Source organism: Acartia tonsa, chromosome 15, assembly GCF_053477335.1.
Source record: "Acartia tonsa isolate MP-2025a chromosome 15, ASM5347733v1, whole genome shotgun sequence".
In the NCBI taxonomy this organism is placed as follows: domain Eukaryota; kingdom Metazoa; phylum Arthropoda; class Copepoda; order Calanoida; family Acartiidae; genus Acartia; species Acartia tonsa.
This window is the reverse complement of record NC_137274.1, coordinates 23,343,000-23,355,982: the sequence shown is the minus strand read 5'-3', so window position 1 is coordinate 23,355,982 and position 12,983 is coordinate 23,343,000. Positions and strand designations below refer to the sequence as shown.

The window sequence follows — 12,983 nt, the reverse complement described above, 5'->3', positions numbered from 1 at the left end:
AATTTAGAAAGCGTAGTAACTCTTTAATTATTACCAGTAAGTCAGTATGTCCAGTTTAAACATGTTGTTTTACATGTTAGTATTGTCCTATCTATTTAAAACTTTGCATGATGATTCATATAACATTTAGGTATAATTCAGAAAATGTAACAACTCTATACATAATTATTACCAGTACTTCAGTATGTCAATTTTAAAAATCAACAAGCTTCATCAAAGTACCTAAAAGTACCAAAAGTACCTAAGTACCAAAAGTACCTAAGTACCAAAAGTACCCAAAGTTCCCAAAAGTACCAAAAGTAACCAAAAATACCTAAAATACCCGAAAGTACACAGTGTACCCAAAAGTAGATTTAAAATATCGGGGGGTGGGGGATATATGTTTCACTAGATGTTATGGGGGTAAAGTACCAACCATTCTTTTATTTATTTTCCCTTTTATGCCCCGACAGGGAGGGAGGGAGGGGAACATTTGATATATATTAGAGTAAAACACTAGAGGGAGAAAGGGTTAAATAACTGTATCTCCCCATCGCAACCGTCTTGTGCAACCTTTCTATTGGGTCATTGAAAATCAACCAATGGTGTCGCTTATATTAACTCAGCCAAGTAGCAGAAAATATTTTAGAAACAGACGAAAAAGGTCTTTGAAAAAAGAATTGAGGTAGTTGTCTGTATATACATCTATACTATAGATCTGTTGGATATATAAAAGCGTTCTCTATAAACTTTGGGAACTTTTATAAAATTTTGATTGGTTATAATCTACAAAAAAAGGGTAATTCTGTTAATTATTATTGGTGATGTACATCAGATTATCATCCATTGTCTTATCCCTTAAATTCCTGCTTCTATATACAGTGTGTTTTTTTTTATGAGCACATTTTTGAAAGCAATTTTACCCCACTTATAGTTATCAGAATTTAATGATTAATGGCTTATTTTCTTCGTTTTTTAAGGGAAATTATGAAACAACAAAAATAATTACAGTTTTTGTTGAAAAAGTACTGTAAAGTTGAAAATTAAAAACTTAGGTGTCAACATATAAAAATGGTTTTAGCGCATTTTTCTTTAAAAAATGGATTTTCTGTAGTCGACTTTGGGGGGCCAGTACTCCCTCCCTGGTTGAGATATGACCTTCAAACTTTGATATGTTCTAGTACATGTCCCTAATAGTATCTGTATACATTTTTAGCTCTATATCTCAACTTTGAAGTGTTTAGCAGCCATTCTTGCAAAAGGTTGATTATTTGAGCATAAGAAAAATGCGCTAAAACCATTTTTAGATGTTGACACCTAAGTTTTTAATTTTCAACTTTACAGTACTTTTTCAACAAAAACTGTAATTTTTTTTGTTGTTTCATAATTTCCCTTAAAAAACGAAGAAAATAAGCCATTAATCATTAAATTCTGATAACTATAAGTGGGGTAAAATTGCTTTCAAAAAAGTGCTCATAAAAAAAAACACACTGTATTATAAACACAATTAAGCAATGATATTCAAGGATGACAACATCCATAAAAACTTTGGGTACCAGGTAATTATAAACAAAACTTTGGGTACCAGTGTAATTATAAACAAGAACTTTGGGTACCAGTGTAATTATAAACAAGAACTTTGGGTACCAGTGTAATTATAAACAAGAACTTTAGATACCAGTGTAATTATAAACAAGAACTTTGGGTACCAGTGTAATTATAAACAAGAACTTTGGGTACCAGTGTAATTCTAAACAAGAACTTTGGGTACCAGTGTAATTATAAACAAGAACTTTGGGTACCAGTGTAATCATAAACATGAACTTTGGGTACCAGTGTAATCATAAACATGAACTTTGGGTACCAGTGTAATTCTAAACAAAACTTTGGGTACCAGTGTAATCATAAACATGAACTTTGGGTACCAGTGTAATTCTAAACAAAACTTTGGGTACCAGTGAAATTCTTAAAATACTTTGGGTACCAGTGAAATTTATAGTCCAATGTCCCCTCCCTATTATTATTTATAAGCAGAATATAAATGCATAAGTCTTAACAAAATTGTAAGTAAATTTGCTGCAAAACTGCTAAAATACTGTTTAAATATGTACTTACTTTTAAAAAATTGTTTATAGAGGTGCTTTGCTTGTAACATTATACCTTGTTGTAACAGAAATCAGTATTAAAAAAATTGTTAATTTAGTATGTATATCAGCCCATCATTGGTCATATGTATTGTATGACGTCATTTTTTACAGGCACTATAAACAGCTTAACAACACTGATTTTAATCTTAAAATTTTTCATTTCATTATCCGCGGAAAGCTGTCATTGCTGATTTATTATCAACATATCACAATTTAAGAGAGGGGATATTACTTGTACCCAAAGTTTAAGGAACATTTTGGCTCAAAAACCTTGGGAATTCTAAATATTAATGGTTTGGTTAAAACTTGCGGTACCAGTATTTTTAGAGACAGCGTAAAGTGGGACCTTAAAAATGACGTCATACGATAAAATAACCAATGAGAGGCCAGTATAAAATTTACCATTGGTCAATTACAGTGTATACTGGCCTCTCATTGGTCATTTTTTGGTGCCACTTTACGCTGTCTTGTATTTTTAAAACAACAGTATTTTTTTAGGAGTCATTTTGTTAAACATTATTTTTGATAAAATGGACAGCAGCTTTGTCTGCATTACGTGGTCTTTTTTTTACATAGGACTTGAAATCGGAGGTGGATTCTTTAAAAAAAATTAGCGCGCTACTCCAAAATTGCATAAAAAATCTACAAAAATTAAATAAAATCATAAAAGGGTTATTAACATAAGTTTTGTTTAATCTTTAATTTGATTTTGGAGGATTTTTAACAAAAAATAATCTTGGTTTACTAGTGAGTAGCGAGCTTAATCTTTTTTTAAGAATCCACCTTTCACAATTTCAAAAAAAAATCAACTGAATGTCGAAACCTGACCCAAATATGGCAATCCTTCTTTTCAAAATAATATATTCAAAGCATCAAAACTGGTTTTAATTTGTAGCTTAGTCGCAGCTGACTGATTAAAATGAAGGAATAGTTTAAAATAAATTTAAATTTGAAGGATTTTAAAAATGTTTTAGAAGATTTTTTGCACATAGAGACAAACACCCAGACATTTAAAACTTTGTAACCAGCCAATAACAAAATAGTTATTTCTCGCATCGTATTATAAACAGCTTTCCGCTGATATAACATGTACAATTATAAGATTAAATGCAGGCATGGATAAAAAAAAAATTATTTTAATACATTTTTACATTCGTAGAAAATTAATCAGTTTCGAATGAATACGAGAAAAATTTGACATACCTTCGTACAGGAAATATATTGCCCAAATTACCCAAATGTACCCAAAGTACCCGAAATTACCCAACAGAAAGAAAAAATGTACATACCTTCGTACAGGATGGAATGGGGATAGCAACCACATAGCCTTCTCCGCAGAAAACCTAGATAGATAGATAGTTAGATAGATAGATAGATAGATAGATAGATAGATAGATAGATAGATAGATAGATAGATAGATAGATAGATAGATAGATAGATAGATAGATAGATAGATAGATAGATAGATAGATAGATAGATAGATAGATAGATAGATAGATAGATAGATAGATAGATAGATAGATAGATAGATAGATAGATAGATAGATAGATAGATAGATAGATAGATAGATAGATAGATAGATAGATAGATAGATAGATAGATAGATAGATAGATAGATAGATAGATAGATAGATAGATAGATAGATAGATAGATAGATAGATAGATAGATAGATAGATAGATAGATAGATAGATAGATAGATAGATAGATAGATAGATAGATAGATAGATAGATAGATAGATAGATAGATAGATAGATAGATAGATAGATAGATAGATAGATAGATAGATAGATAGATAGATAGATAGATAGATAGATAGATAGATAGATAGATAGATAGATAGATAGATAGATAGATAGATAGATAGATAGATAGATAGATAGATAGATAGATAGATAGATAGATAGATAGATAGATAGATAGATAGATAGATATATAGATAGATATATAGATAGATAGATAGATAGATAGATAGATAGATAGATAGATAGATAGATAGATAGATAGATAGATAGATAGATAGATAGATAGATAGATAGATAGATAGATAGATAGATAGATAGATAGATAGATAGATAGATAGATAGATAGATAGATAGATATATAGATAGATAGATAGATAGATAGATAGATAGATAGATAGATAGATAGATAGATAGATAGATAGATAGATAGATAGATAGATAGATATACAGATAGATAGATAGATATATAATATAAGTTTGGGTACCATTCCAAATAAGTTTGGGTACCATTTAATTATATAAGTTTGGGTACCATTCTAATAAACAGCCCAATGTCCCCTCCCTCCCTGTGTGTAGGTACCATCACCAAGCTGCAAATTAATTAATTTGGGTACCATTCCAAATAAGTTTGGGTACCATTCTAATTTACATCCCAATGTCCCCTCCCTCCCTGTGTATATAAGGTACCATCACCAAGTATAACCAACCAAACTGCAAACAAATAATATTGATTTTTTTTCAAGTTTTTAAACAAAAATTTCTTATTTTTTTTCTTGCCCAAAAATTATAAAAAACAAGTTGCAGAGATCTAAAGGAATTAGACAATGGCCGATAAATTGATGTACATACCAATGTTGATATATAAAATAATCCTTTTTGTAGATTACAATTAGTGGTTGAAACGTTTGGACACACAACTTTTAAAAAAAGCAATAAAGGTCCCCAAGGTTGTTAAGCCAATGAATAAGAAAACGTTATTATGAAACTTTGGGGACTAGTGTAATAAATATCCTAATTCCTCTCCCTCTCTGAACAACTTTACTCCACCAATAGTTTTATTTATAAAAGAGGTAATTTTGTTTATCATAATTTATTGTTTGTTTGGCCTTCTAAAGTTTTAAATAACTGCTATAATCTTTTTATAGATTTTTTAGTCTGAAATTAATATATAATTTGTAAATATTTATACAAATGTGTCTTTCAAATTCCTAATAATGAAAAACAAAATTACCCCATCGGTAAATTAATACTAAAAAATTTAGAAAAAATAAGTTTAAAACAATCATTAAATATTTCATAAAAGTACCCATAGTTTTCAAGCCAATTTTTGAGGAAGCGTTTTAAATAACTTTGGGTACCAATATAATTTACAGTTCAATGTTCCCTTTCCTCCTTTTTTTCCCCTACAAATAAAGGTACTAAAAAAGAGAGGTAATGTCTGATTAAGCCAATAGGAGAATCGCATTAGTACATACATTTAATTTCATTGGTTGAATTTATGTACACATTTTGTTATGAACGCATGTTTTTTTTCATTTCATACATAGATAAAAGTCAGCTGTAAACAGTATATTTTCTTAGTAGAAAGCTTTGCAGAATTAGAATTAACTGCCCAAAAATTTCGTCTTAAATTTGAAAGCTTCAAACAGAGGTGGATCCTTTAAAAAAAGTTAGGCTGGCTACTTGCTGGTGAGGCAAAATTATTTTTGTGAAAAATCCTCCAAAATCGAATAAAAAATTTTCAAAATTTAAATAAAATCTTAAAAGGGTTATTACCATATGATTTTTAAAAATGTTTGTAGATTTTTAATGTGCTTTTGGATGATTTTTCACAAAAATAATTTTGCCTCATCCACATCAGCTTGAGTCGAAAGTAAACAATTCTTTTGTCTGCTAGAAATGTTCCTTCTTAGATTTGACGGAAAAAGGGTTCAGAATATGCTTCTATTCTTATATTTCTATTCCCCTACGCGGCCTATTCCTATGACCTAAAGTAATCAACAAACAAACCAAAAAAACATCCTCGCCTTTTATTTTTATTAAAAAAAGAAGGGGGGGGGGTACTGTGTTCAGCAAGGCAATTTTGGGGAATATTCCTTCAATGTTTCAAAAATAAATGTATACTCAAAAACAGAGAGAGAGTGGGGACAATGGGCTGTTTATTACACTAGTCCCCAAAGTTCATAAATAACGCTTTCTTATTCGTTGCCTTAACAACATTGGGCACTTTAGTAAATTTTCAACAACTAATTTTAATGTACATAATGGGCAATCTTGTATATCATCATTGGGGAAGTACATCAATTTATCGGCCATTGTCTTATCCCTTTAGATTCCCGATTCAAAAATCTATAAATTAAAAAAATATATTTTTAAAACTCAGCCTTAAACCTAAATGATGTAATTTTGGTTGGTTTCAATACAAATTTTAAACACTGAAAACACAATGCAAAATTTTATGAAGGCCTGCCATAATTTTGTAGAATTAAAGAGGATTTTTGTGTTTTGGGAATCTCTCTTAGTCAGTGAGAGAGGTGGCATTGGGCTGTAAATTACACTAGTCCCAAAAGTTTTATAATAACATTTTATTGTTCGTTGGCTAAACAACTTTGGGGACCTTGTTGAATTTTTATTGGTTAGTTCATTAAGTTGAGTGTTCAAACGTTTTAACCACTAATAGTAATCTAAAGAAGGGGTAATTTTGTGTATTATAATTGGAGATGTACATCAATTAATCAGCCATTGTCTTATCCCTTAAGATCCCTGTTCTGTAAATCATACAGGTACCCAAAGTTTTATAAATATGTTTTTCTATTTGTTTACATAATAACTTTGGGTACCTATATGGAATTTTTATTGGTTGATTTAAAATTAGAAAATTCAAAACATTACAACTATTAAAGGAGGGAGGGGACATTGGACTGTAAATTATACAGGTACCCAAAGTTTTATAAATATGTTCTTCTTTTCGTTAGCATAATAACTTTGGGTACCTATATTGAATTTTGATTGGTTGGTTTCAAACTAGAACATTCAATACATTACAACTATTAAAGGAGGGAGGGGAAAAACGACTGTAAATTATACTGGTACCCAAAGTTTTATTAACATGTTTTTTTTGTATTTGTTAGCACAATAACTTTGGGTACCTATATAGAATTTTGATTGGTTGATTTAAAATTAGAAAATTCAAAACATTACAATCATTAAAGGAGGGAGGGGATATTGGACTGTAAATTATACTAGTACCCAAAGTTTTATAAACATGTTCTTTTATTCGTTAGCACAATAACTTTGGGTACCTATATAGAATTTTGATTAGTTGATTTAAAACTAGAAAATTCAAAACATTACAAACACATTAAAGGAGTGAGTGGACAAGAGACTGTAAATTATACAGGTGCCCAAAGTTTTATAAAAATGTTCTCTTATTCGTTGGCTTAATAATTTTGGGTACCTATATGGAATTTTGATTGGTTGGTTCCAAACTATAAAATTCAAAACATTACAATCATTAAAGGAGGGAGGGGACAATGGACTGTAAATTATACAGGTACCCAAAGTTTTATAAACATGTTCTTCTATTTGTTTGCACAATAACTTTGGGTACCTATATTGGAATTTTAATTGGCTGGTTCTAAACTATAAGTATCAAAACCTTTACAATAAAATTATTGTTTCCCTATAAAAACCCACACTACATATAGAGACGAGAAAAAATATCAATCAATTTTGGGAACTTTTTGTAATTGTTAAAAATTAACAGTTTCTGTGATGTTGGAGATGGTAGGACAAACGGACATTAAAACTTGTATAGTGTCAGAACTGAATAATCAGAATATAAATGTATAAGAGTCAAAGCAAAATTGTAGGTAAATTTGTTGAAAAACTGCTTGATACAGGATAATGTTTATGGACATTCTTACATTTCTAGGACTTGATTATAGAGTTGCTTCGCTTATGATATTGTACTTAGTTGTCCCAGGAATCGATCGGATGATTAGATCACATAAAAATTTGTTATTAAAAAAGTAAAAAATCAACATGTTTAAAATGGACGTACGGACATTTTGATAATGATTGTAGAGTTGCTACACTTTCTAAATCGTACCGAACTCCTAAAGGAATCGTTAGGCAAAGTCAATAGGACAATACTAACATACCTAAATTAACGAAAAATGCTATCCGTTACTGACGTACGGACGGACCGACCCTAATTATAGAAAAGCTTCGCTTTTAAAAACTATGCAGATTAAAACACTCAGAACAAGAGGGTTAGGGCTAAAAATATGCGACGCCCCTAGAGGCCAGGAGTGAAACCACTAGTATAATAAAGGGAGCTATTAATTTACCTGTAGATGGTATTGCCCTTGCTGATAACAATGAAGGTCCTCTTATGTGAGTAGTAGGGGTCGATATCACAAATAGGAGTGCTCGCAAATTCCAGCGGAAACTCGCCGTAACGTCTCGGCAGGTCGTTACCTGTAAGACAATAATTAGATTTTTAGATGGTTTGGGCCGGATATCCGGCTGATTTCAAATGCCGGATATCCGGCAAATTATGTGAATAAGTAGGAAACTCGCCGTACCGTCTCGGTAGGTCGTTACCTGTAAGACAATAATTTGATTTTTAGAAGGTTTTGGCCGGATATCCGGCTGATTTCAATTGCCGGATATCCGGCAAATTATGTGAGTAGTAGGAAACTCACCATACCGTATCGGTAGGTCGTTACCTATAAGAAAATAACTAGATTTTTAGAAGGTTTGGGCCGGATATCCGGCTGATTTCAAATGCCGGGTATCCGGCAAATTATGTGAGTAATATGGGTCGATATCACAAATAGGAGTGCTCGCAAATTCCAGCGGAAACTCGCCGTACCGCCTCGGCAGGTCGTTACCTATAAGAAAATAATTAGATTTTCAGAAGGTTTAAGCCGGATATCCAGCTGAATTCAAATGCCGGATATCCGGCAAATTATGTGAGTAGTAGGAAACTCACCATACCGTATCGGTAGGTCGTTACCTAAAAGACAATAATTAGATTTTTAGAAGGTTTGGGCCGGATATCCGGCAAATTATGTGAGTAGTAGGAAACTCACCATACCGTATCGGTAGGTCGTTACCTGTAAGACAATAATTAGATTTTTAGAAGGTTTGGGCCGGATATCCGGCTGATTTCAAATGCCGGATATCCGGCAAATTATGTGAGTAGTAGGAAACTCACCATAACGTCTCGGCAGGTCGTTACCTGTAAGACAATAATTAGATTCTTAGAAGGTTTGGGCCGGATATCCGGCTGATTTCAAATTCCGGAAAAGGTTTTTGTCTTTTCAAGCATGACTGACAGACAGACGGACAAAAATATAAAAAGCAGATCCATATAAATATTAGGAATTTTGACTAAAAATTACAGCTGTCTATCTTCAATAGCGGCCGAGAAACACACAAATCATGATTTAAATGAATTTACTGACTCGACAATTATAGAGTCTAAATTGTACCTGACTGTCATAGGAATCATCATGCAAATGTTGAAATTGCCAGGATAATTCTAACATGTCTTGTTTATTAATTATATCATAAAAATAATGTTGTTAAAAAAAGTAAAAAAACAAGCATGTTTTAAATGAACATACGGACTTTCTGGTAACGATTATAGATTTATATAAACAGGGTCTCCAAACGAAATAAAAACTTTGGGTACCTGCCGACAATTTGGGGTTGGGCTCCAGCTCTTCTTCTTCGTCGTCATCGCTCTCCGCCGCGTACATTTTTCTGGCGCGCGCAGAGTCACCGAATTCCTAAAATTGGGAATAATTATTAGTGGTTTAAACATTTATACACTGCAGAATTCCAGAAATATATAATATAATATATATAAAACTTGATTAGTATCCAAAATTGTATTGTAATGGTTCTGACACTATACAAGTGTATGTCCGTTTGTCATACCGTTTCAGAGCTTCGCTTTTATGGATGTTTTCATCCTTGTTTAAAATAACTTTTACCAGCTAAAAATTTATACCCAGAAATTATAGGGGATAGGAATATGAAAAATTAATTATGTAGTGTACCCCTATTACAAAATTAATCCTTCTGTTGAACATAACGATGTCGCGGCATAATATGTACGTTCAGCTGTTTTGCTGCTGGCAGCCTTTTAAAATCGTATATTTTTTGGATTTATTCGTAGCTCTTAATAGTGCCCAAGCAAAATGGGGATAGATGTCACTGCTTTTGGCCTACCTATTCTATTGACGTCAGTAAATACCCTATACCCCATTTCTTTTCCCCTTCCCTTTTTCTTTCCCTCAATAGAATAGGTAGGCCAAAAGCTGTGACATCTATCCCCATTTTCCTAGCACAGTTATGGAATCTCGACGACAAAGATTTTTTTATCCAATCTTGACAAGTGAGGTATTTTTGGAAAGAGGAATATATATAGAAAACGCCTATGAAAATTAGAAAATCCGCAGAAATCATATTTGCAAGTTATTTGCAAAAATCTGCAATGTTAATTTGCAAAATTAATTTCATACCTTAAATGACTTATTTAAAAAGAAATCTTTTTATGAAATGTGTTTATCTATAAGTTTAGAACATACTTAAGGCAAAAAAAATTTCTTTAGTGTTACTTTTTTCACCTTATATATGAAAAAAGCAGTTTCTCACATTTTATGATAAAAAAAGGTATAGGAACAAAAAATATGATTTTTCTTGATGTAAACACAATAATTGGCATAAAATCTATCATCCTAAATGTAAAAATCATACATAGAATCCTTTTTAGAGCAAAAATAGTGCAAAAAGTAACCAAGACATTTTTGCAAAGTATGAAAATCTGAAGAAAATAGTTCTTTTTGATTTTGATATACATATCAGATAAATGTATATAAAATTAGTGATCAAAAACTATAAAACAAGTTATAACTTTTTCAACCCTATCATTGATTAAAATGCACTTTTAGGTTTACTTATTACCAAAGTAGCACATAAAAACTCTTTTTTTAAGTTATTAAACAAAATAAATTCAAATCAACAATTAGGCGTTTTTTTATAATGCAGTAGACCATTTTGTAGTTGGTTTTTTGGCATTTATTTTGTTTAATTACATCATAAAAAGAGTTTTTATGCACTAATTCGGTAATTCTTAAACCTAAAAGTGCAATTTAATCAATGACAATGTTGAAAAAACTTATAACATGTTTTATAGATTTAATCACTAATTTTATATACATTTATCTGATATGTATATCAAAATCAAAAAGAACTATTTTCTTCAGATTTTCATACTTTGCAAAAATTTCTTGGTTACTTTTTGCACTATATTAGCTCTAAAAAGGATTCTATATCTGATTTTTACATTTAGGATGATAGATTTTATACCAATTTTTGTGTTTACATCAAGAAAAATCATATTTTTTGTTCCTATACCTTTTTTTTATCATAAAATGTGAGAAACTGCTTTTTTCATATATAAGGTGAAAAAAGTAACACTAAAGAATTTTTTTGCCCTAAGAATGTTCTAAACTTATAAATAAACACATTTCATAAAAAGATTTTTTCTAAATAAGTCATTTAAGGCATGAAATTAATTTTGCAAATTAGTATTGCAGATTTTTGCAAATAACTTGCAAATATGATTTCTGTGGATTTTCTAACTTTCATAGGCGTTTTCTATATATATTCCTCTTTCCAAAAATACCTCACTTGTCAAGATTGGATAAAAAAATCTTTGTCGTCGAGATTCCAGAACTGTGCTAGGGCACTAAACACAGCTACCATTTTAAAATATTTTGGCATAACATTTAGCCGTTTGGCAGCTGGCAGTCTTCATAAATCGTATATTTTTTTAAACAGCATATAGTGTCCAATTACAATTGACGTCATGCAATACAAATGACCAATAATAGGCCAGTATACAATCTACCATTGGACAATTACAATCCATACTGGCCTATAATTGGTCATTAGTATAATATGGCGTCATTGTTTATTGGACACTGTACGCTGTTTCTTTTTTTTTATATATAACCCATCTCTTTGCTAGGGGGTTATATTCCCCATCCCTTTTTCTTTCGATGAATCCACATTTTTCCAAGGCATTAAACACAGCTACAATCAAAAAATATTTTGGGATAAAATCGATCCCGGGTATATTTTTTTGAAACAGCGTATAGTGTCCTATTACAATTGACGTCATACAATACAAATGACCAATGATAGGCCAGTACTACAATTTACCATTGGTAAATTACAATGTATACTGGCCTATCATTGGTCATTAGTCTTATAAAAAGTCATTTTTTATTATACTATAACGCTTTTTCTTTTTTTATATTATCTATACCGGTATATTTTAACGTGATCAAAAAAATCTTACCGCGATGTTTTTCGCCCGCTTTTCCGCCTTCCGTTTCGCATTGAGTTCTCGTTCTAATATGCGGTTCTCTATAATAGCTAACTCTTCCCTGAAAAAAAAAACAGTTTTATACTGGTACCCAAAGTTTTATACTGGTAATTAAAGTTTTATACTGGTATCCAAAGTTTTATACTGGTACCAAAAGTTCTATACTGGTACCAAAAGTTTTATACTGGTACCCAAAGTTTTATAGTGGTACCCAAAATTTTATAATGGTACCCAAAGTTTTATACTGGTTCCCAAAGTTTTATACTGGTACCCAAAATTTAATACTGGTACCCAAAGTTCTATACTGGTACCCAAAGTTTTATACTGGTACCCAAAATTTATACTGGTACCCAAAGTTTTATACTGGTACCCAAAATTTTATACTGGTACCCAAAGTTTTAAACTGGTACCAAAAGTTCTATACTAGTACCCAAAGTTTTAAAATGGTACCCAAAGTTTTATACTGGTACCCAAAGTTTTATACTGGTACCCAAAGTTTTAAAATGGTACCCAAAGTTTTATACTGGTACCCAAAGTTTTATACTGGTACCCAAAGTTTTAAAATGGTACCCAAAGTTTTAAAATGTACCCAAAGTTTTATACTGGTACCCAAAGTTTTAAACTGTTACCCAAAAAAGCATAATAGGTCAAATACAACCTAGGAGGGAGGAACATTGGGCTTTTTAGTAGCGAAGCTA

General features: G+C 31.1%; 1 protein-coding gene across 1 annotated transcript in view; it reads right to left on the bottom strand.

Moving 5' to 3' along the window:
- The window catches only part of LOC145307015 (sodium channel protein para-like), a 63,409-nt gene that overhangs the window by 30,584 nt on the left and 19,842 nt on the right, over window positions 1-12,983 (bottom strand). The window contains exons 4-7 of the mRNA XM_080149353.1: window positions 12,259-12,346; window positions 9,580-9,676; window positions 8,228-8,357; window positions 3,416-3,469 (exon numbers count right to left, since the gene is read on the bottom strand). Coding sequence (XP_080005479.1) covers window positions 3,416-3,469; window positions 8,228-8,357; window positions 9,580-9,676; window positions 12,259-12,346 — 369 coding nt within the window. The remainder of the gene's footprint in view (window positions 1-3,415; window positions 3,470-8,227; window positions 8,358-9,579; window positions 9,677-12,258; window positions 12,347-12,983) is intronic.